Here is a 23,499-nt window from a genome sequence, read left to right on the forward strand (position 1 = left end):
ATGCTGTGGGAGCAGCTTTTGGAGGGAGAATTCATGATATATATTATTTATTAGCTATCATCTCAAGAAACCCAATTACAGCTAGAATAGATATTGTTGTTATCTATTCTTGTCGAGGACGACAATGCAAATATGTTAGTAGATCCTCCTTACAAGATACTGATGTTAATACTACGGACTTCCAGTAATCAGCTTGGAGACCGAGTGTTGGGTCCGGTGAAACAATGGTTTTCCATGTCAGCAGTCCTTCTATACTATCGCACGAGTGATGTTATCCAATGGACCTACAAAATTGAACCAACAAGCATTGCTGAATTAACAAAAAAAAAAAAAAAAAGGCGTGAATTGAACTCATAAAAAGATGTCCCGAGGAAGTAAAGAAATTATTGTATGGGGCACAGAAAGCATAAAAATAATGGATAATGGAAAGCTGCATCCTATCATTGTACAAAATAGGTTTCTGCAGATTGTATTTCATTACTGATATGGATATTGCTTCAGATGGCATTGGTTTACTCACAAATTCCCAATGGTTGGAAAATCTTAAAGCATGCTGCATCCTTGTCATGGATGTACATGTGCAAGTTTTACATGTATGAAGAAAAACTAGCATATATGTTCATTTCAAAGGCACATACAAGAATATAATGTTCGTTTGAAAGAAAGAATGAGAAAACGATATATCCTTGTGATGTTGGAATATAAAGACGAATAAAACGATACAGAGAGTAGAAATGTCATTACATATGTGGTGGGTTCAAGCAAGCTATATAACATTTAACATAGGTGACCCAGCATACAGTAGAAACAAGATGGACACCTCCTATTTGCCTGTAACATTGTTATTTTTCTGAAAGTGATATGATGATGAATGCAAATTTTTTATCATCTCATTTTTATCTATAATTATGTAAATCCAAACCTTATTCAAAATTTTTGCTTACTTTTTTGTTGAAAATAAATGAATAAGGTATTAAGTCCTCGTATTATCATGTCTCAAAATAGTTTTTCAAGAATGAAGATGGAACTTAGCCTCCACATTTAGTACTCTAAATGTAGAAAGTTTGGCTCCACTTTCAGTAAGTTTCCAGAAAAAGGGAATTTGACCTCACACTTGGGTTCGCTAGAACAAAATCACCAACTAAAAGTGTTTGAGAGGGTCAAGCTGGTAGCCATTCCAATCAAGTAGAGAATTTGCCTCCACGGTCAATTTTTGTCACCCTCACCAACTCCACTGCCACTTTAGCCACACAATAATCACCACCTTTGCCACTATTGCTATGTAATAATAACCCATGATCGCCAGCAACACTCCATCACTATGACCATCATACACCACTACCACCAGCTTCCGACCACACCAACAGCGCTATGGCCACTATCACACCAACAACACCATTGTGGTTGCTTCTGGTGTTGTTATCGTTGGTTTGTCACTACCAAGAAGTTCAAGGACGAGAAAGAAAAAAAGAGACATTTTCCTAATTTGAATAGGAAAAACTAGTTAGGAAACAGAAATGAAAAATGGAGATCAAAGTTTAAAAAATCATTTGCTAAATTAAACATGCCCTTCTAGTCAAAAGTGAAAATTACTGATGTGAGACTTACAATGTTGTTTTTAGGGTTTCTCCAGTAAAACCCTTGTAGTGCGATGACAGCTATGTTCGAGGCCACAAGAACAAAGATGCAAAGAGAATGCCTTCCCATCCACTCAAACACAAAAGTAGGACACCTATATCCATAAACATCCACCTGCATAAAAAAGAACAAGGCAAGCAAACAAAATGAAACATAAAGAAAATAGTAGATTTAGTTACAAATGATGAATGCACACAAAATATGTCTGAGGAAAACATATTTCAGCAAAAGATGTCCACTCCATCTGGTACAACATTCCGTTAGTCAATGAAAGATCTCTACACGGTTTCATAGAAGAAAAAGAAGCCTATTCAGCTTCTAAAGGGATTAGTTCTCATCCACCCTCGGTGGAAGTATAATAGTGTTTTTTGTTTCCTGATGTGATTTTTGGACTGACTTTATTTATGGTTTTCTAGCAGCTATCTTTTAGAATCATGAGAATTGTCTTTTGAATCTAATTGGTATCTCAGGTCAGACTACAGCTATCAAATAGGTGGCAACCTCTCTTCCTTCCCTTTCAATGTCTCTAAGGTGGCCTTCTCAACTTTAACAATACCTAGATGGAGGGTCGTATCCTATCACAAAACTCTTCACTCTTTCACATCAAATGTCTATTTAGATAGAAAATACACTTGGAATGAACCCAACAACTTGAATGGAGCAGGCTAACTATGTAGCTCAGCAAATTTTTATGTCAAGGCAGTAGATGCAGCCCCATGCAACATATACAAGATATTCCTTTTCTCCTTCACATAAAAAATTAAATTACATGATTTTTCACTATCAAATTCCTGAAGTCTTCTTGAGGCCACAACATATCTCAGAGGTTCTAATGCAATAATACTTAATCTTCTTTCATCATGTTAAAATATCCTTGGTTCTTTTCATGGGTAAAGTGTAACCAAGTTTGTAAATAACAGGTGGCATGGTGCCTACCAACTGATATTTACTAGTCCGATGAAGGACCGGAATCGGACCATATGATCTGTACTTATCGATACTATCTCATAATTATATTTTTTTTGACTGGTATCGGACGGTATGAGTCTGTATACCACCCAATGTACCGATACGACACTGTCAAATATATTATGAAACCAGTACAGGCCCAAGATAAAACCTTGTGTAACATTATCTGAAACATCACTCTAGCCCTCGAAGGCCAAAGGCCCTTATAAATTGTACCAGTTGTTACGATCTAAGCAATTTGGCCTAATAAGTTGGATAAAAATGCCTAGGTCTACATAATCTATAGCCAAACAAATTCATTTATACAAGCCCATAATATATGGGCGAGCAGGAGAAGTCATCAGTTGAACAAGCCAGCTAGCGGATATGGTTTGCTCTGGCATGATGACATGGCAGAAAACCTGCTGACATTGGCTTTGAAGGTTTTGCAAAAATGAGCATCATTGTCATCATGATAAAAAGCTTAAATTCAAATCAAATGTCTGCCCTCATATAACACATCCACGCACTATTACAAATTTATTATTTTTTCATCTCTTCAACTTTATAACAATCTTAAGCAAATAGAAAAAGTTGCTTTCAAGTTGAAATTTAGATCTTCAATATTCTCCTCTCAAGTACTTCCTCTATTAATAATACATCAAGAATTCTTTCCCCAAAGACAAAATTAACATTATAGCAGAGGATAAAAGAAAGAGAAATAGAGAAAAGAGACAAAGATAAATGGAAGAACAAAACCATGGAAACACACGTCAAAGGCCATTTTACCATCATCAAGGAAACAAACTTTTTTAGATAAATGTACAATAAGCCTAACCAAGCTGGCATATTTTAGCAGTAAACAAGGAAAGCATCAAAAATTTATATAATCTGTGCCTCAAAATTCAAATATTGTCCATGTGTGAAAAGGGCTGAACTTTCATACTCAATTCTGGAGCTTACCAGTACATATAGAGCACATAATACAAATCCAGCGACACCCGTTGTAAGTAACATGTAACTGATTGTATATAGTGATTTGTTCAGAGGAACTCCTACAAAATTTTGAATCTCTTTCAGCTAATAGAATATAGAACTAATTCTATATTTCAGAAAAAGTCAATCAGGTCTAAGCGTAGGAAAGCAACTTGAGAATTACCCATAAATGCAAGAAATAGCCCAAGTGTGAAAACTGAAAGTGAAAACAGTAGCCATTTTGTTAGTCGATCCTTGTGATCCTGAAATATTGCCATTGGTAAGACATACAAATGCCAAATTAGCTATTGAATTTGATTTAATGAACTGGGAACTTCTTCTGGAAAAGAATTCTAGAAAAATGAGCATACATATATCAACAGAAAAATGTAATCAAATGTTTTCAAAAGCATACAGCAAAAGAGAAAAATTAATGGAATTTGCAGGATTAACACAAGTTTCATCTCTGTTGAGACATCTGATTGGTTGGTTAGTGCACCGTTGAACATATGTCTCATGTTCAAGTCCATGTGTGAGCTGTATTGTACGTCATTTAATGTAAAGAAAATAGCTTTCATTTTCTTTTTAACACAAGATAGAGTTTCACGAAAGCATTAATAGCAGAGACTAACCAATACTATCAAGGCTATAGTTATCTTGACATAGTGTTCATACCTCCAAAAGAACAAGAATATGACCAAAATGAAGCCCAAATATGCAAGTCACAACAGCAGTTAACGAGCTGCAAACAGATTTTTCATACATGATCAGATATCAGTAGTCTTGCAAAAACAATAACTATAGATGGGAAACATGTAGATATGTCCTTGATTAATAAATAAAGTATATATTATATATACCACATATGAAATCTGACTATACTAGCTAGTTTTTGTTGATTGAATCAACCCATGTTATCTTATGCAACTTACTCCATCGGCTGCTTGTTAGAAATGAGATATGATCTCGATGCATGCTTTTTAATGAATTTCTAGGCACATAGTTTATACAAATTTGTGTGAAACTTATTCCATCAGTTGATATGCTATGGAGTTTAGCAAGACAACCAGAAATAAATGTTTGATCTTTCATGTGGAAACTTTGTTAGGCTTTTAAACAATTAATAGTTATGGCATATAGAACCAAGGATTTTAATTTTAAAAAATACCACCCATACTGGGCGGTACATACTGGTCTGCTAGTAGACCGGTATGCGGACCGCCCGCTACCGGGGGTACCGTCGATTGGGGTTGCTTCCGCCTCGTTACCACCCTAAATCGATCGGTGATGGTCGATTTTGACCGTCGCTGCTTGCTACCAGGTGGTATTAGCCGAGGGAGAGCCGAGGGAGAAAAAAAAAGAGAGAGAAGAAAAGGGAGAACCTGGAGATTCGACGCCGCTCTCCCTCGATGATCTCGATTTGTCGCCGACCTCCCTCGTCGGATGCCACAGATGAGATGTCACCTCCTAGGCGACGAGGCCTCGACGTCGTCGGTGACTTCTCCTCATCTGCGTGGGGAGAAGAATCCTCTGCGTCATCGCGGGGAGAAGAAACGGAGCATCGTCAAGGCGATACACCCTGGTGTACTGCTCGATACTCTGTACCGTACCGAGCTACACTCGAAACTTCGTTATAGTACGAAATTACAATCCTTGTATTGAACACATTGTAAATTCGGAGATGAGTTTAGAACCTGATCATTCTCTATTGGTACTTAAAAGCTGTGCATAAGCTTTTGTTTGGAAGGTTTGTCTACACACCTATGCTAGGCCTAACCTCCCTAGTATGAGTATTCACCAAGTCCGAAGGTCAACGACTCAGCTATAAATAAATGGAAGAGTAATCAGATGAATAAGCTATGAATATAGTGGATTGTGTTTCACCTTGTTCCTGGTGACCTAGGGAGTTGAAAGTTATACTTCAAAGAGAGGCTATATAGGAGCATTAGTTTTTTTTTTAAAGGTAAGGTATAATGCTAGTCAAAGGACTACCATCTAGATGATGAACATGATTTTCATTTAAATTTTTAGTGACCACTGAAGATCGGTCATAGTTTATAGAGTTTGCTTCTTTTTAGTCATAAAGATCTTCAATAAAAAGAAAGCAAAGCAAAGAAAATGAATTTAATCCATAATAGGAGTAAGAATGGAGTACTATATTATAATGTTCGCAATTTCGGTCCGTACCGACATACTGAGCCTTGCTTGGTATAGTACGTACCGACGATATACCAGGGCATACCGAGCGGTACACCAAACATAGCTAAAAGGTCGATAATGGTTGAAACCACCCAATACAAGTCGGTAACGATCGAAATCGATCGGTACTGCCTGGTACAAGTTGGTAACGGTCGAAATTTCAATCGTTACCGCCCGATACAGCCTCATATCGCCTGATACAGGGCCAAAAATTTGGTACCACCCGGTAGTGGCAGTTCGCATGTTGAGACGCTCTCGGATCGGTACATACCACCTGTACCGGGCAGTGCACATCGAAATTAAAAATCATGTTATATTACAAGAGATTCAGTATTTGCCATGACTGGCTAACACGTTCACTGAGCTTTATAGGCAAGCTTTTCTGGAAGCTACCGAAAGAGATTGAATGTAGGGATTATACCCATGCAACAGGGAAGAAGCTGAGCTTAGGCCTACTACTCGACACGGATGACAGATACAAAGTTTGACCTTAGTAGTGAGGAAGAGAACAAAGAGAGAAAAAACTTAAAATAGATGATTGTTGATCATAAGTCAGTTAAAATGGTATTCATAAGGACAAAATAGAGCCATTTTCAATATTTTCAAAGGACCAACCAACCTTTATGACCTAATGAAACTCATGATTTAGCTCAGAGTGCTTAGAACCCTCTTTACTTGCTAATATGCCACGCCAAATGAAAATGAAGCGGTAAGTTTGAAGATTGTCAGTCTGCCACATTGTCTGCCACCTTGGGCAGTCCTAGACAAGGTCTTTAGTTGGACTTCCTATTTTGCTTTTGTTTAGAGATGTATTTTGGTCCATACTTGTAGTTAATATAATCAATCAAGTTCCAAAGTTGAGATGTATTCTTATCTTTGGGTCCTATTTTTCTTAAGGAAGAATAAGATGCCAGGAGCCCTGTATAGATTTTTAGAGGTGTCTTCTAATAAGATCTCATGGGATTTTGTGATTTTCAAATAAAGAAATTTTCTCACATAAGTTGAACTTAGCTTACCAATATCTATAACTCTAGAGGCTGTCTTAACATTAGCAATTTCATTACTGAAATAGGATTATCATGGTTTAGTGGTATATTCTTTCTTTTCTATCTTTTCATCCTTTGGATGCCAATTATCCTATAATTGGACATTACCCTGATATGAGGCTATCATCCTATCTTAAAACAGCAACTGTGTACTCATGATAGTAGGACATCTTTAATGATTGATTGACATTGAAAAGTACAGGTTACATAATTCAATATACATACCTTAAGATGCCTTCCGGATCAAAGGGTGCATGGCACCAGGATGGGTAAGTGTTCACTCCATTACCATCCTTCGGAGTCATACATTCCTATTTGTTAAAAAGACAATGGTTCGAAAAGTGAAATTATCCCCAACATCTAGATAAATATCAAATGTAAGTTCATTACCTTCAAATGTCTATATACAGGTGTTTTATGCAGGTGTTTGATGCCAAGGACATTGCGGTCAATCATTCCAGCCACATTACATGCTGGTCCAAGATCACCTCTTACTTCACATTTAACCTGAGAATGAGAAAATTAATGTCCAAGTACATGTATAGCTAACATCATATGGTACCAATAATACAGATCTCTTAAACAAAGCAAGTTCATTGTATAGCCCTGAAGAACATAATTACAAAATAGAAACAATAAAGAGATATTACCGTCTCAATGGTGTAACTAGTTGGCAGGGAAGAATTTAATGATATTTCTTGCATTTCAAACTGCCAATCTGGAACATATGCACCATACAACAGCCCCAAGTATATACCAGATAGTAAAACCACTATGATCCTAAGAAGAAATTAGTAGAAATAAGTAAAAGACAAGGATAAGCCTTTTGTTGTCGAGCATTACCATGCTTCTGCATGACTTGAGAAAATATGCAACCATCATCTCAACCACAAAGAAAGATTTTGCAATGGAAGATAATCTCATGTTCCACATATTTGACAATAGCTCCAAGTATATGTCAAACAGTAAAAACACTATGATTGTAAGAAGACACCAGAAGTAGTTTGTAAAAGACAGGGATAAGCCCTCTGTTGTCATAGGTTGTCATGCATCCTCATGACTCAAAATAAAATGGAACCATCATCTCAACCACAAAGAAAGATTTGGCAACAAAACAAAATCTCGTGTTCCACATAGTTACTACATATGATCCACTTCACAGAAGCAAAATTATTCACATTGGATATCTTTAATCTAGATGCTATTAGATGCTGATAGACAAAAAAGTATTCATATTGGATAACCTACATATTCTCCCTTTCCTTGGCTCACATATTTACTTCAGTAACAATACCTACTTTAATAACTTTTTCTTTTGCAATATAAAATTCAAATCTGCATTCTTCTTAATATAAGATACATGTATTTATAAAGTCTTTGAACCACTAGGTGTCTACGAATATGTGTTGCAACTCACAAGTTTCTTGTGTCTCATGGTCGAACAAAACTAAAAATGAATTTCCAATCTGTTTCACAGAACTGGATAGATCTAATTCTCCATTCCCTATTGTCAAAACACTTACCATATTTCAAGTGACAAATTAAGTCTGTACTGCACCCCAAAAATAAGTCCTAAATTTGAGACATGTAGGTTTGAGATTGAGCCCAAACCCAAATTATGCCCAAGTAAAAGTACTACTGTAATAGCACAATTTAAAAAAATAAAAATAATTTCCATCTTCTTTCAAACCTAGAGTGATTGAAATCCAAAAGACACTGAGTAGCCGTATTAGCAATAGTGCAAGGCAAAATTATGCGATTGGATACGGATTTACGCATGGAATATTATTTCGCTCAGACCAGTACAAAATGAGCAGTACATACTGGTTCAGGTATGAACCGATACAAGGACTGCCCCATTTCAAGAGGTCCAATCCGACCCATTAAAAAAATAAAAAATAAATAAATGTCTTCTCCGTATGCAGGGAGTGCAAAATCATGAGTCACCACTATCGTTCACTGCCACCTATCTCCCCACCGGCCACTACATGTTGTTGACCACAGGTCTGCTTCCTCCACTCCTCCTTTTCCTCCATCGGCTCCACTTCTTCCTTCCTCTTCCTCCTTATCCTTCACTGGCTCTTTTGTTGTTTCATCTTCCTCCTTCCTGATCCTCTTAATTTACCACCTCCTCTTCTTCCTACCTCCTTTCTCCTCCACTTCCTCCACCACTATTTGTTCCTTCCTCTTCTCGTTCTTTTTCCTCTTCAAGTCACTGGTGCGTATCGATATGTCATGTCGTGTGTCAACACAACAGTACCAACCAGTACCAATTCGGTCAGGGACCGACATGGGTCCCGCATTCGGTATCCAAAATGGCATTTGGATTTATGGGTAGCAACCCATCTTGGCTCAATTGCAAGTATCAACTTGATCTTCAAACTAATTTGGCCTTAGGTTTCCACCCAGCCTAGCATGTCCTTAACCCTGACGACTACTGGGCATGGCCTACTTCAAGCCCATATACATATAAATTGCAAATTTGATTACAAAAGTAAAGTAGAGACTTACCAAGTCAAGTGCAATGGCAAAACTATAAATCCAAAAGTCTTATAGATTTATAATACACAATCAAACATCAAAGTTATCCAAATTAGATAAAGATACACATGCCTAAATAAAGTAACTTAATTGACAGTCACCAAGTTAAGATTGTGCATTATAACCCAAAAAATAACAATTTGCATACCACTGATATTGATAATTCTTAAACATTCCACGTTCAACGATCATAGTTCGGTTGCTCGAAAACCATATTTCACATAAAGCAGCAACAATGTACCCAATAGCTATCCTCTGTTTTTCACGAAGATGAGAAGCAATAATTAACATAATAATCAAAATCTTAATATCAAGGCATTTTTAGAAAAAAATAATAAAACATGAAACAAGTATTACATTAAACAATATATCAGGAAACGAAGCATTTACTCTGTAATAAACTAATACCTGTAGAACACCAAACAGACGAATTTTCTGAATATCAACACCAAAAGTCAGCGAATTTATTCCATGAAAGTAACCACCTGAAATAACAAATGACATAACATGGTAAATATTCAACTCGGTCTATTGTTAAAAGAAAATAAACTAAACAAACTTGATTATGTTACATAGAATGTTCAGATAAGACAATATGCTACAGTAGTACCATGCTTCCAATAGAACAGCCAATACACCTTGATAAATGCAACCTAACATTATAGTTCATGAACATAAGAAAGCATCTCTAAAGAGATATCAATAGCATTAGACCTTTAAAAAGGATGACATCCTTAATAGAACTGAATGGTAGGAAGGACTTGTAGTGAAACTTAAATAGCTGGTGTAACAAAAGTAAATCAATGGCACATATGAAACAAAGAAGAGAACATCCTGATACAAAAGGGCATCTAGTTGATTTTTACTATCATTGTCTTATACAGCGCATACCATCAATATACTCTTATCCCTAGAACCTAGGGAGAATAACAGGAAGACTACACTAAAAGTAAGAGAAGTGGCATCTAGTATGTAATACTTTACAAGGTCATTAAGGACCATATTTCTAAAAACTGCAGGAAGAGGAGAAATTTATTTAGATATCCAAGGGTTCAACCACTCAAAAGTATGCTGAGATTGTGTGTGTGTGTGTGTGTGTGTGTGTGTACTTTTGGGAAATTGCTTCAATTTCCACCAGCTTTGCAAACTTGACCATTATAGTGAAGCTATTGGATAGAAATCACCCCTGCTTTTCTCATTTCAATCTCATATCTCATTCTGCTGCCTATTGAACATGTTTCAAGAGTGCACCATCAAATACCTACATAAACATATAACAAAGTTGAAAAAACTATGTCCATTGACTTGGGAAGTAGCAAATTAACTCTAAAGTTCATATTGGCAGAAATGCTTGGTGAACGGAGACCTAAAGAAGCAAAATTTCGATGGAAATAAAAGAGTATTACAGACTGTATAGAGTTATGTCCATAAACTACCTGAAAATTTTCCATGTCAACTTTGAGGAAAAAAGATTCATTGCAGTCAACACTCGAAGATTATGGAAATTGGATACAAGGGCAGAGATGTCATGCACAAGAGAATGCCAGGACGGAACTTATTTAGGAGTAAAGGAAAAGGTTGTAAGAGAAAAAGCCGCATTCATCATACAGAACAAAAAAATAATGGATGCACAAACATTGACAAGTGACATTTGCAACCAAAGAAAGGGAAAGATGTAAATGGTTAAATGCAAACAAGAAACAGACCTCACTAAATAAGTCACCCTAACAAAGTTAAACCTCGCAAGAAACACTTGAACATTTTAAAGAGCATATTTAATTAAAAATGGTATAAAAAGTAATGGAATGCAATGGCAGATCTTGATCATGAAGTAAGAATCATTTTCTAACAGCAAACCAGTATAGCACAATGGAATTGCCAATCAGAGAGTATGAACCAATGAACGATTAATTAATTGTTTGTTTTTTGTTTTACTGTCTGTAATGAGAGAATCTTGCTGGTACATTATATAGTTATATGTCATTTTATTATTTATTTAAATAGCATCATTTAGGTTATAAGACACAAGAATCAACACTTTTTTTCATAAAGTATTAATCAAAATAAGAACAAATACATATTCAAGAAATTACATAAGATAAAAAGCACCTTCTGAAAAAGATAGAGAGAACATCTGATACTGTTACCTTGGAGAAAAATACCGACAATGAAGAGTTTAACTGCCTTTATCATTGCCTTCCATGTTAATTGAAGTTTTCTGGATTTGTTCTGAATCAAAAAAGGGATTTTCATTTAATCATGGAACATTCTGATGTGTCACAAACAGATCCCTGGTAACTTCATAGATTGTATAAAGTATAAACAACTTGAAAATACATTAAAAAATAAACCTTTTTATTCTAAAAACAGAAGAACAATATTAGGAAAAATTAGCATATTGCTTTTGGAGAAGATTATCTACAAGATCTGCATTTAAAATCCTAGTAAAATCCAAATTTAAGTGGATTTTCATGAGTAAGCAATAGTCTGCTGCAAAATGTATAAGAACAGCTCATTTGTATATGACTATACATAAAAATGGCCCTCCAGCCACCCCATTCTCAAATTTGAAAATAAAGCGCAAAGCTTTTTATACTAGAGAATAGAGAGTATATGGTAAATATCATAAAAATTAGGACACAATGACTCTAAAGAAGAAAAGGAAGAAAAAGGTACAAAATAAGAAATGGAACAAAGAAACAGTTAGAACTGTCCATTCATAAAAGCAGTTATTTAGCAGTGATGGTTATAATAGAAATACTGTTCCTAAAGCAAGTGAACTCAGGGCCTATTTAGCATGGGGAATTCTTATGAAACTGCAGAATTTTGGCTAAACAACAATATTATTACGCCCAAGGATCTCCACACTTAATAGCATTATGCTAGTCTCACCCTCCAAAGCTCACTTTCGTTTAAGTTCCAAAGATGAAAACCATTTGGCAGGGAAAATGCCATTATAATAATGCAGAGTGAGATAATCAATCGAAGTCAATTGTTTGGTTTTTATTCATCCAGAAGTGATTGAACTAGGCTTAAAAAAGCACTATCGCACCAAGTAAACTACATTCACTCCTTCCCTGTTTACGGCTACAGGGCTGGATACCCTCTAATCTCACCATCAAATGGACTCAGCTCTAAAGGTACTGCTGTGTAGCTTCCAAATCCTATTACAAATCCCCATCGACATATTTTCATGCGTGAAATACCAAAATTAACAACATTAATCATTAGTTAGAATTTAGAAAAATTCCAATTTGAATTTTAGATCCCCACTTAAATTTTTAGAGGAACCTAGATAAAATATATTGTGTGCGAGCAAAGTGCATCAATGCTTAAAACTATACAGTATGTGGCAGAAGATATAAAAGAATTCAATTATGATTAGTCCTTATATAAATAAACATTACTTTGTCATCTTGCCACCTCATTGAATCCTATTAAATCTTGGATTCGAACTACAAAGATTTTACTTTTATATTATAATTCTAATACAACTAAATTCTCAACAAATTTAAGACTACACTTTAACCTAGCCGATGGCCAATTTACTTACCGAGATATGCAACTCGGTCAAGCATTATGGATTCAGACAAATCATGAACATGGATTAAATCTCATGTTCCAACACAGTGCCAGTCACAAGTTGGTAAAGTAGCGAACCCCAAGATTAGAGAGGTTATCTCCGTGACTCAAACCCACCCCGGTCTCCAGTTACAAAGGAACTTGGTGCACTAGGTAAGCCCATCAGAATTAGCTAGATTGCACAATAACAAACAATCCTAGTGTTTGGACCTACTACCAGACTAATTCTAGCTAGTCAACCTAGATTGGTTAGCATATGTCATGCATATATATGTATTTAGTTCATCCCAGATTACATTAAAAGATCCAGATCAATGATGATCTTGCATACCTAGGGCAATCTATGTTACTAGAGCTAGAAGTTCAAAACAAACTTTTGGAAAGAGGAAGAAAATAAAAAATGAGTGCAACTTTGTATTGCGTAACGTTACTGGCATTATAAGTTCTCTCTTTTTTTTTTGTTTTGAAGGCATCTTATGTTTTTCAAGCAGTATGACCACTTGAATCATGAGAGATACTGTCATCAGTGTCATGTGGATGTGGCAATATATACTTTTTAGAGAAACTTCCAATAACACTAAAATTATTCCAAAGAAAAAAGAAAAAGGAGAAAATAACTAGATTTAATTGAGAACATGTCAATTGAACTTGAATCCAAATTCATCATTAATCCAAACAGATTTGGTTGGTTTTTTCCCTTCCGTGTCTACTGTAGCATCAAAAGGTCTCCCAATTTACATCACTTGTACCATACCAATTCTAGTAATTATCGAAACCGGTTATTGAACCAAGATTTAAATTCTCTACCTCAAAGTTTGAATATTTGTAACATTTTATTCAAGGATATTGGACGATACAGGTCTATGTATAGCACAGTTCTCTGGAACTGTATCATTCTAGTAGGTCACTGAGCTAATACTGATCCATATATAAATCTCTGATTTATTTTCCAATTTACTCTAAAATTACAAAAATCACACCACCAATTGATCAGCCAAAGTGTTACACCAAATTCCTCTTAGAAAGTCCAAGTCAAAGTGAACAAGTGCTCAGTGAATTTGGTACTAAATTGTCTAGGTGACTTTTCAAATTTGACTTTTTTTTTTTGACAAAAAAGAGTTTCCAGTTGTTTATTTTTCACCTCTTCCTCTATCCTCTGCCATCTTTATCTTGGAATTTCTATGTTCCTTCTTGCTCCCCTAGATCTATACCTTCCCTGCCTCTATATTGCAGTCCATCAATCACTCCACCAATATTGTAACTCCCCCGGCATCATGTCTGAATGGTCATCTCCAATTGGCAAAGTTCTCATTTTCAGAAAAGAGTTCCTAGTTGGCTAGCCCTTTATCCTCATCTCTGTTCCTCTGCCTTTTTTTTAATTCATCTTAGTATCTTATATCACCTCTACCTCTTCTACATCTCTTTTCTTACTCTAGTCCCTATTATCACTGCAGCCAGTGATCACTTTATTAATATTTCTGCTGCTCCTGCTTCATGCTTATTTTATTTCACAAGAAACAATGGAAACATGAAAGTGTATATATACACATGAATCACTCAACAAGAGGAAAGGGAAGTACCTCCCTGTTAAGTATTGATTTCTTTGTTTGCATGGGTCGCTAAAAGTATGCATACATATATGTATGTTTGTATATATATACACACATATGAACAATCCACAAGAAAAATGGAAATTACCTCCCTGTTAAGTATTGGTTCCTTTGTTTGCATGACTCACTAACTTTGCAAAATTAATAGACAGAAATTAAACATGTGGACAACATATGATTATCAGTTTATAGATAAGAAACATGTCACAGAAAACTTGACATCACAAGAGGAGGAAAGACTTCTTACCTTGTAGACAATTGAAACAGAAATACCAGCGATGAAAAGAAAAAATGGCATCACAAAGTCCGCAAGGCGTACACCAACCCAAGGAGCATGAGCAACAAATGGCAGTACAGAACCAGCATAATCAACAAATATCATCAGCTGCAACAGAAATTTGGGATACATTCTAACAATCATCTCAACAAGGATATCAACTATAAAAAAACACCAAGCACAGTTTCAAGAACATTATGGAGCAAGAAACAACCAACTCCATTAGAGACAAATTTTTAAACACAGTATCATTAGCTGTTTCCATGAGAGCATATATAAAATCCTGATAACATAGTGCACATTTGATTTAAGTAAGGAACTACCAGATGTACTCTATTAGAAATTATGATACTAATATATGCCGAATAACCTATTTACTTAAAAAAACAAAGTTACAAGTTATATATAGAAGTACAATTCCAAATAAGATTTTAGTTAGGCATTAGTAATGAGGAAACAATTATCATAAAATATGTAGAGACTCATATGTAACACAAATTAGTCCCACATTGGAAGTGGGCTAAGGCTAAGATTGGCTATAAAGGTGTACTATTATTAACTTTAGCTTAAATATTTTGACCAGTGGTTTGGAGTCAGTTATCCTATCATGTCGGATCATAAAAATTGGTATCAAAACCGACCTAGTATTGGGGGTATGGTAAGGGGTTCTAGTAGAAAAGGGCTACTAATGAGCAGGGTCGGAGGATATGTCATGGCATGAAACCATCACTGGGATATGTCTCGCATGCACCATGCTAGGGTCAAATCTGAGCTATGTTAGCCTTGACGAGGATGTCAAGCCCTTAAATGGGGAAGATTGTAACATCCTGATTAGTCCCACATCAGAAATGGGCTAAAACTAATATTAGCTTATAAAAGTATAATAGGCGTATTATTATCAACTTCAACTTAAATATTTTGACCAGTGGTTTGAGCTCAACGAAGTTAATAGGTCAGTTATTCCAAAAATTATATGTATCAAAAGAAGATATATATCTCCATTGTGAATCTGGAAATCTTTATTAATGATATATATATGTATATAATTGTATATTGATATCATACCAGTACATACATATATAAGGTAGTATACAGACTTATGATAAGATGTGCACCTATCTGCTAACTATACTAAATAGGAAACTTGTTGTAAGAAACAGTTTGTTTTAATTTTAAAATGCAAAATATGTTGATTATTGAACCTAATTACCTTAATTATACATATAAATAAAAATAAACAGCTCATGGGACAAAATAACTCATGCACATAAAAGTTATCAGTTGCCAGGAAGGAAGGAACCAATCAAGCTATTTACTAAAAGTTCAAGAATATCTTGTTGTTCTTCAATCAGCACATCATTCTGCATGATTTGATTGGGCCAATTAGACTATGCAGTTTCAGCATGCGAAAGAAAAAAAGGCCATATTCAAAAATCCACCGCAACTAGTATCAAAATACCCTTCATCAAGAGAGAAAGATGATGTTCAGTGTTAGCATGTCACTCTCCTATGAAAAATTTGGTTAGTTCTGAGAATAGGCTCTGCAATTTCTTGATGGTTTCTGAATCAATACCAGAATTAATTTAACCATTTCAGTATGTGATCATTTTGTTTATATCTGGATTATCATAGAGAGCGTTGGAACTATTTGAATAAGGTCATGATTAGATAAATGATAAAATTAAAGCCTAATTAAAACAGTGACTAGCTTCTTTAAATAAAGCAAGTTAGATAACTATATATCGGTATCGTACCAGTCCAGCTATTGCCGAAATCAATATCAAACTAAGATTTATATCATCGCTTGGAATGATTTAAATCATAACTAGATATGACTAGATATAATGCATTTGGTATTTTATATCTTAATAATTTTCTTAAGTTAGCTCCATAATTTGCTTGTCATCCAATCATCTCACGTTAGAACACTCAGATAAACACGTGAAGGAACCAGAAACAAGAGCAGATATTCCCTTTGCAAATAAGGTTCCATAAAATTGGTGTTACGTTTATTCTAATATATTATCACACTACAAGGTGTCTTCACTCCTCTCAAATTCTTGAATTAAGCATCGAACTTGTCATAGCTACATCATACTATTCCCACTGCAGGTTATCTGCATAAGACTCAAGAAATGATTACCTTAATCTGGACACAAAACAAAATAATTGAATTAATAGTTCGAGAAACTGGAAGATTCATGCGGTCGTGAGTCAGAACATACAACTTATAATGAATCTCAAGATTAAGAAACCGACTCACTAAAAACCTGATTCTTTTTCCAAGCATTCATTTATCAAGATAAGCGTACAATTTGCCACCAATCGACTGGCTCAACATGTCGCATTACTCTCTGCGTAACATACCAACAAGTCGCAAAGATCAAGAAATAGACCATGACCTAATTCTTGTTCAAGAAACGAGTACCGCGACCTTATCACGGACTAAACGACCGAAACAACAGTTCAAGAAATGGAAATGTGCCCGCAATCGACATCAAGATCACGAAATCGACCCACTAAAACCTAAATCTATCTCAAGAAAAGAACAGCATGACCTAAATCAGGAGACCAGCGACCGGAATCTAGGGGTCAGAGAAGCTAAGAGAGAGCTCACAGCGATCGAGAGACCTCGGAAGACGTCGAGAGAGGCGACGCGAGTGCCTCCGGCTCTCCTGCCTTCCTTCCTCGAGGCTTCCGCTTCCTCGGGGCCTGGGCTCAGTGGAACGTAGTCCCCCATTTCTTCTTCCGTAGCGAACGCCCCAAGATTTGGGCGAGACGACAGGGAAAGCGGAGAATGGTCGGAACCGATCAACTTTTTCCGTGAGTGGTTCACTTTACGCTGAGGTGAGAGAGCTGGGAATATGCGCGTACGTTCCACTCACGTTGCTCCGCTAACGAGCATGGAGGCGTTAGTTCTGGTGCCTCGCCGTTCGCCACAGGCCTTTCGAAGATGGTCCAACGGTCGTAGGTAAGATGAAAGTCTTAGAGCGGTGAACGTACTCGCCGAATGTGATAAGCGACGCTACCTCTATTAATCACTACCCAGTTTAATATACCTGCCTATGATTGGACGAAGTTAGCAACACAAGGCAGGTCGGTGCTTGGGTTCGACTACGGAATGCCAAAAGTAATCGCTGTTCAGGTCGCCGCCGTGCGAGACTTTATGATTAGCTGACAGTTGCGGGCCCCACGGAAACAAAAGCTACATTTATATTCTCGAATCTGCTCCGTCCAGCCATCGGGCCCTCCTATCTCAGCCGTCCATTGTAATCGTACGAGGTGGTATGAATGTTTGGGGTAGGTGAGAGTGTGTCCCGCCGTACAGCCGAAGGAATTGGTTCACCGTGCAGGGAATAGTGATGGCAGGAGGTGATAATAACGTCCAATAGCTTTTCGTGTTGGCCCCACCCAGCAAACGATAACCATGGCAAAATGTGACAAAACAAAAACAATAATAATCATAAAAAATATTATACTAAATTATAGTATTTTTGGGGTAATATCTAAAAATATTATAATATTGTATAAAATATATAATAATATTTTTATAAAAGTTATATTTATAATATTTTTATACTAAATTATAGTATTTTTCAGTAATATCTAAAAAAATTATAATATAGTATATAATATATAATAATATTTTTATAATTTTTATAAAAGTTATATTTATAATATTTTTATTTTGTGTTATAGTGCTTTCAAAAAATCATAAAAGGATTATAAAGAGAAAATATGGGGGGAAAAAAAGGATTGTCAATAAAGATAAATGCTAATTATCAGAAGTCCACACAAACTGGTGATGACATGTAACTGAAGCTCTGGGAGAATTCAGAGTCTATTATCAAGCACAAACAAGAAAGGACAACACTGATGATGCTATTGGTGTAGATGATAGGATCAACTTGTGATGACATTTGGTTACAGATCTAAAAGAACTCAATTTATCAAGTTCAGAAAAGACACTAGAAATTAACACATTAGGTTTTAATAAGAATAAAACAAGGACAGCAATGGAAGACCTTTGCCTATAGAACAGATTTGTGCATGGTTGCTACGACTAAAGTAATCCAAAAGAAACAAATTAATAGTAGTTTTTGTCATACAGCAAACTCTGCAGATCTACTAATAGCTTCTTTGCAAGATTTTAAAGATGAAAAATCAGTACAGACTAAAACCAAAGAACTGGCTAATGAGAATGGCTAGTCCCATGGATATTGCTACAAGAGAAGCAGCCCATGTTAGCTTCTCTGTAATCCTAGGAACCCTTTCTTTCAGTGCCTGAGTGAATGAACCTATGAAAACTGTGTAACTTGCCATGGCAAACACCGTGCCAACAAGAAACATACACAAAAATGCAGCACCAGCCAAGCGCGACGGAAGTGCTAGCGCTGGCAAGACCATCATGAGTGCATCAGGCTGCAGACCATGCACAATGCCGGTAGCAAAGGTTGCAAGTCCAAACTTCTTTTTCCCAGTCGGACCTGCATCCAAGTGCTCGTAGATACTAACATCACACTCCCCATTTTCTAAAGCGACACAAGGCGTGGGCACCTCTGAGGCCTCTCTGAATCCAATTGCACCAATGACAAGCAGAGTTAAACCAACAACTCTTGTTCCCCATGTACGAATGACCTCAATGTGCAGACGATCTTTGAGCATAAGGAACAGTAATCCAAATACCACTTGACCAGTATCATGGCCGCATCCCCAAAGGGCTCCTACTACAGCACTCTCGATCCTCGTTCTGCCAATGGATAAGGGAGCCAAGGCAGCAAGATGGTCAGGGCCCGATAATGTGTGTAGGCAACCAGCAAGAAAACCAGTCCATGCACTGCTTAATAATTCCGTTCTAATGAGCCTTCCACCAGATCTGGCAGCAGACTGCACTGTTGCATAGGAGGGCGGCACTAGAATTGGTTGGATTATTGTAAAAATTATTGCTGATGTGAGAACAAGCACTGCAGAATGTACAGCCTGAGAGGAAGAGATCTGAAAATTTAAATACAACAACAAAATGAGAATTTCCAATTATAAGGGGTCAGCTACATGGACTTTCCCCACCATTAAGCTTAGTCAAGGGCAACAACGATAGTCAAACTAAGAACACATCAGACAATTAAATATGGACAAAGAACCATCAACCAAAATGATCACTCAAGTGCACCTGAGACATGGTAGAATACACACTTTCATGAAATAGATGCATGAAAAAGATCCACAAAAGGCACTAATGAACATGGTCTTTCCATTAAACAAAGATTGTCAAAACCACAAATCACTAAACAAGCCAAATCAACCAATACTTGCCTGGCAATTAATTGATCGCAACGTGGAAAAAACAAACTAAAATTGGCCATGTGCCATCTATACAAATTAACACAATCTTTTAACCATGCCATTATCTTTGCAATTACTGGTAAAAATTTAATGCCACAAATTCACATAAATTTGACTAGTCTGAATCTGTACTTTTCAAGACACACTACGAAAAGAAAACCCATATTCACATGAAATGTATCTTCAGAAAAAGCATCTGCATATGCCAGAAAATGGATAGTAATTTATTTTGTTAAGTAATTAGACATCATCTGAACATAGAAAAAGAAAAAGAAAAAGCTCAAGCATACACAAGGAATTGATTTCAATGCTACAAACCAAAGTCTTAAGACTTTGAAGTAAACATGTCCAATCACTATTCTTAAATAAAGCATACTGTTGATTTTCGAGCGCCGAGATTCATCTTGTGATGCAGCTTAGGTAGATTTGGCTCAATAAATCTAAAAATAAGCTAACCCTAGTTAGAAAAAAAAAAGAACCCAATAAAGAAGGGTTTAAAAAAGTTTTGCTTGGGAGTCCAAAACAGGTTATCTAGACAAGTCTGTGCGAATGAAAGGAGATCAAACATGAGCTTCTCGACATGTAAGGTTACTTTAAGTCTCTATCCTGGATTACTGACCATTGTTGCTATAAAAAGAACCGTTAGAATTTTTATTCCTAAGTATATTATTATTTATCATTAGCCCACTGATATTGTGTCTCCCAGTGTACTCCTCTGTCTCTCCCTTCTCCTCTTATCACTCATCCCCTTTTCTCTTCCCCTACTATTCTTGATCTATATCAAAAACTTCAGATCCACATCATGTTGCATCACTGAACCTCTGGACACCTTGCAATTCCTGAAAGCACAGTTGTCACAGAATCCCCAAGCAAACATCTGCATCATCTACCAAAATTGAGCTGAGCAAGGGGGTGCGCACATGTGATTAGATCTATCCATTTACGTTCTCTAAATCTAATATGTTCAAGGCTCCACATTTTTTTATGCAACTATAACCCCGGACATTATGCACGCTAGGAGTGTCATACAGGAATAATAGGAATTCTAGAAGACCGTATTGCTTCCAACACGTTCAGTGCTGCAAAAATTAGGTCCTTGCTAACCATACACTACGATGTAACATCCAAAAATTCCAGATAAGAAACAATTCTCCAACGAATGCATAAAAATTTGAGTCCAAAACATGTTATAAGCACAATTACATTAAAAGATGTAGCACTTATCCGTCAGTCACGCCCAACAAAGCAATCCTAAAACCCAATCCGAAGATAAAGAAGTGCTAAAGAAATCACCTTTCGCAGGATAGAACCGGCGGATGCTCTTCTTTCGGGAAATAGCTCAGCCTTCCGGGCCTCCTCGGCGGAGCGAGAAGCCGAGGCATCGGAGAGGGAGGAGGAAGAGCTAGGAACAGCAGGCGTGGGATGCGGCGGCGGCGGTCCTACTCGTTTGGAGACGAGCGAAGCCACGGGCTTGAAGCCATTGCGCGGGAGCCAAGGAAGGCTGTGCTTGGGGTACGATGGGGGTCGCCGGAGGAGGACAGGCGGGCGAGGCCTCGCGAAGGGCGGAGCCGTTCGACAGGGGGAAGGGATAAGCCTCTCCATGAGAAGAAGGAGAGCGCTCAGCGAAAAGACGGTGGCCTTTTATTGGTCAGAGGCGGAGAACGACGGATCTATAGCTCCACAATAAGATCCGAATCCGAAGTAAGCGGTTTATGTGAAATGAAATATTATATTAGCAAATTCATTTAGGTGAATTTAATTGTTCGATTTAATATCGTGTGAAAATTATCGAATAAGATTTGAAATTCTTGATATTCGAGTTTGGATTTATATAATATTTGATATCGATATATCATGATAAGTAAATCTGATACATAATAATTACATTCATATTTTGATAATTAAAATTAATATATCACGAATAGCGGCGTTTTATGTATAAAATTTATCGGATGAGATTTTGGATCGGTTATGTTTTATAAGTATATATTACCAGCTTTATTTATAAAATGTATTGAATAAGATTCTTAATAAGTTTCTCTGAAATATCGATCAATATTTAAGGTGTAAAAATTTATTATATCAATATTTGAATCTAAAGCATTCATATGTATCACACTATCAGATAAATCTTTTAGATATATAAATTTATTAAAAAAGTTTCGATATTTATTGAAATTTAAATTTTATGAAATGTGATTTCAAACATAATGGGTCTAAATGACATAAAAAAATATTATAATCATATAATGGATAAACATAATAATGCTTTTGCTCTTTATTATATGACGCTCTCATGATTAGTTTTTACTAATGATATATTATTTAAAAAAACTCTGATAATATTATTGAATTAGGTTATTTTAATATATATATTTATAAGTCAGTTAGGTTTAATACAGTCATTACGATTGAAGTTAGGTCAATTCGGATATGATCAAGATCAAAATGAACTTTACTAAATTTACGAACAAGTGTAACCCGGATTTAATATAAGTGTAACTCAAATATAACACTTGTAATCAAGATACATTCATCAAATAATCTATTAAAAAAAAAAAACTACAAGCACATGATTCTAAGATATTTAATATTAATTTTTAATATTCTATGACTTTACGATTAATAATTTTTAAATAAGATATTTGTTTGGTTGAATCAATAATCGAGTGTAACTTATTGAATTTTTACCTAATTTTTCTAAACTTCTCAAGAAATACTATGATAAGATGATAATATATTCAATATCATTTTTTTAATTTTTGTATTAGTTCAAAATAATTAAATTTAAAAATATCATAGTTTTATGTTAAATGTGATTTGAGTGTAACTTGATTATAACTCTTTAAATTTTCATCAAACTTTATTCAATTTTTTTAAAAACTGATATGATGAGATATAATATATTTTTTAATATTTTTTTTTAAAAATTAATATGATTTATTTTTTAAAATAACATATCTTTTTATGTTAAATCTATGATTGAATGTAACTTGAGTATATATATATTTTTAATGTAAACTATAAGGAGAAGGAAGAGGGATGGAGGAGAGCAAGAGAGTGAGATGAGATGACGGAACTAGAGAGAGAAAGAATGTAGTGTTAGAGTTGGAGTGGGAGATTGGGAAGAGAGGTCGAGTGAGAAGAGGATGAGTGAGAGAGCTAGGAGGAGAAGGAAGAGTGAGGATGAGAAAGTAAATGAGGAAGAGGAGGAGGTGGTGGTGGCCGAAGGAGATAGCAAAGAGGGGAGGGGGAGAAGATTAGGATAATTTTTAAAAATTAAAAATAATTTATTATTAATTAAATTAAATAAAAACAGTTAGGATTTAATTGATTCGAT

General features: G+C 35.8%; 2 protein-coding genes across 5 annotated transcripts; both read right to left on the bottom strand.

Annotated features, from left to right (window-relative positions):
• Nucleotides 1–16: 16 nt before the first annotated feature.
• LOC135597094 (uncharacterized) lies at nucleotides 17–17,775 on the bottom strand. 3 transcript variants are annotated; one of them, XM_065089681.1, is made up of 13 exons: nucleotides 17,434–17,772; nucleotides 14,787–14,924; nucleotides 11,495–11,576; nucleotides 9,756–9,832; nucleotides 9,496–9,602; nucleotides 7,457–7,586; nucleotides 7,197–7,313; nucleotides 7,032–7,117; nucleotides 4,237–4,303; nucleotides 3,746–3,824; nucleotides 3,550–3,641; nucleotides 1,609–1,752; nucleotides 17–284 (listed from the first exon to the last, which is right to left on the bottom strand). In XM_065089681.1, exons 1-13 carry the CDS (start codon nucleotides 17,554–17,556, stop codon nucleotides 255–257), a joined length of 1,272 nt encoding a protein of 423 aa, XP_064945753.1. In that variant the 5' UTR covers nucleotides 17,557–17,772; the 3' UTR covers nucleotides 17–254. The 3 variants fall into 3 exon arrangements, with proteins under 3 accessions (XP_064945753.1, XP_064945801.1, XP_064945692.1); XM_065089729.1 differs by lacking the exon at nucleotides 17–284 and adding an exon at nucleotides 1,135–1,481 and having other exon boundaries at nucleotides 17,448–17,775; XM_065089620.1 differs by lacking the exon at nucleotides 17–284 and adding an exon at nucleotides 1,135–1,481 and having other exon boundaries at nucleotides 17,434–17,773.
• A 1,105-nt stretch (nucleotides 17,776–18,880) lies between these two features.
• LOC103980769 (chloroplast protein FOR GROWTH AND FERTILITY 2) lies at nucleotides 18,881–21,785 on the bottom strand. Of its 2 annotated transcripts, none has more exons than XM_018829618.2 (2): nucleotides 21,453–21,785; nucleotides 18,881–19,796 (listed from the first exon to the last, which is right to left on the bottom strand). In XM_018829618.2, the coding sequence occupies exons 1-2, from the start codon at nucleotides 21,759–21,761 to the stop codon at nucleotides 18,981–18,983; spliced, it is 1,125 nt and encodes a 374-aa protein (XP_018685163.2). In that variant the 5' UTR covers nucleotides 21,762–21,785; the 3' UTR covers nucleotides 18,881–18,980. The 2 variants fall into 2 exon arrangements, with proteins under 2 accessions (XP_018685163.2, XP_009395546.2); XM_009397271.3 differs by having other exon boundaries at nucleotides 18,881–19,811.
• Nucleotides 21,786–23,499: the final 1,714 nt, after the last annotated feature.

The sequence above is a fragment of the Musa acuminata genome, chromosome BXJ1-1, assembly GCF_036884655.1.
Source record: "Musa acuminata AAA Group cultivar baxijiao chromosome BXJ1-1, Cavendish_Baxijiao_AAA, whole genome shotgun sequence".
Lineage (NCBI taxonomy): Eukaryota > Viridiplantae > Streptophyta > Magnoliopsida > Zingiberales > Musaceae > Musa > Musa acuminata.

Excerpts from the sequence above, each read along its gene's own strand:
- LOC103980769 (XM_009397271.3), bottom strand. The coding sequence starts at position 21,761 with ATGGAGAGGCTTATCCCTTCCCCCTGTCGAACGGCTCCGCCCTTCGCG. Across the intron at positions 19,812-21,452 it reads CCGGTTCTATCCTGCGAAAG|ATCTCTTCCTCTCAGGCTGT; the intron begins GTGATTTCTTTA and ends TTAAATTTTCAG.
- LOC135597094 (XM_065089620.1), bottom strand. The coding sequence starts at position 17,556 with ATGGGGGACTACGTTCCACTGAGCCCAGGCCCCGAGGAAGCGGAAGCC. Across the intron at positions 14,925-17,433 it reads TCCGAGGTCTCTCGATCGCT|CTGATGATATTTGTTGATTA; the intron begins GTGAGCTCTCTC and ends TTTCTGTTGCAG. Across the intron at positions 7,587-9,495 it reads AAGAATTATCAATATCAGTG|GATCATAGTGGTTTTACTAT; the intron begins GTATGCAAATTG and ends ATTTCTTCTTAG.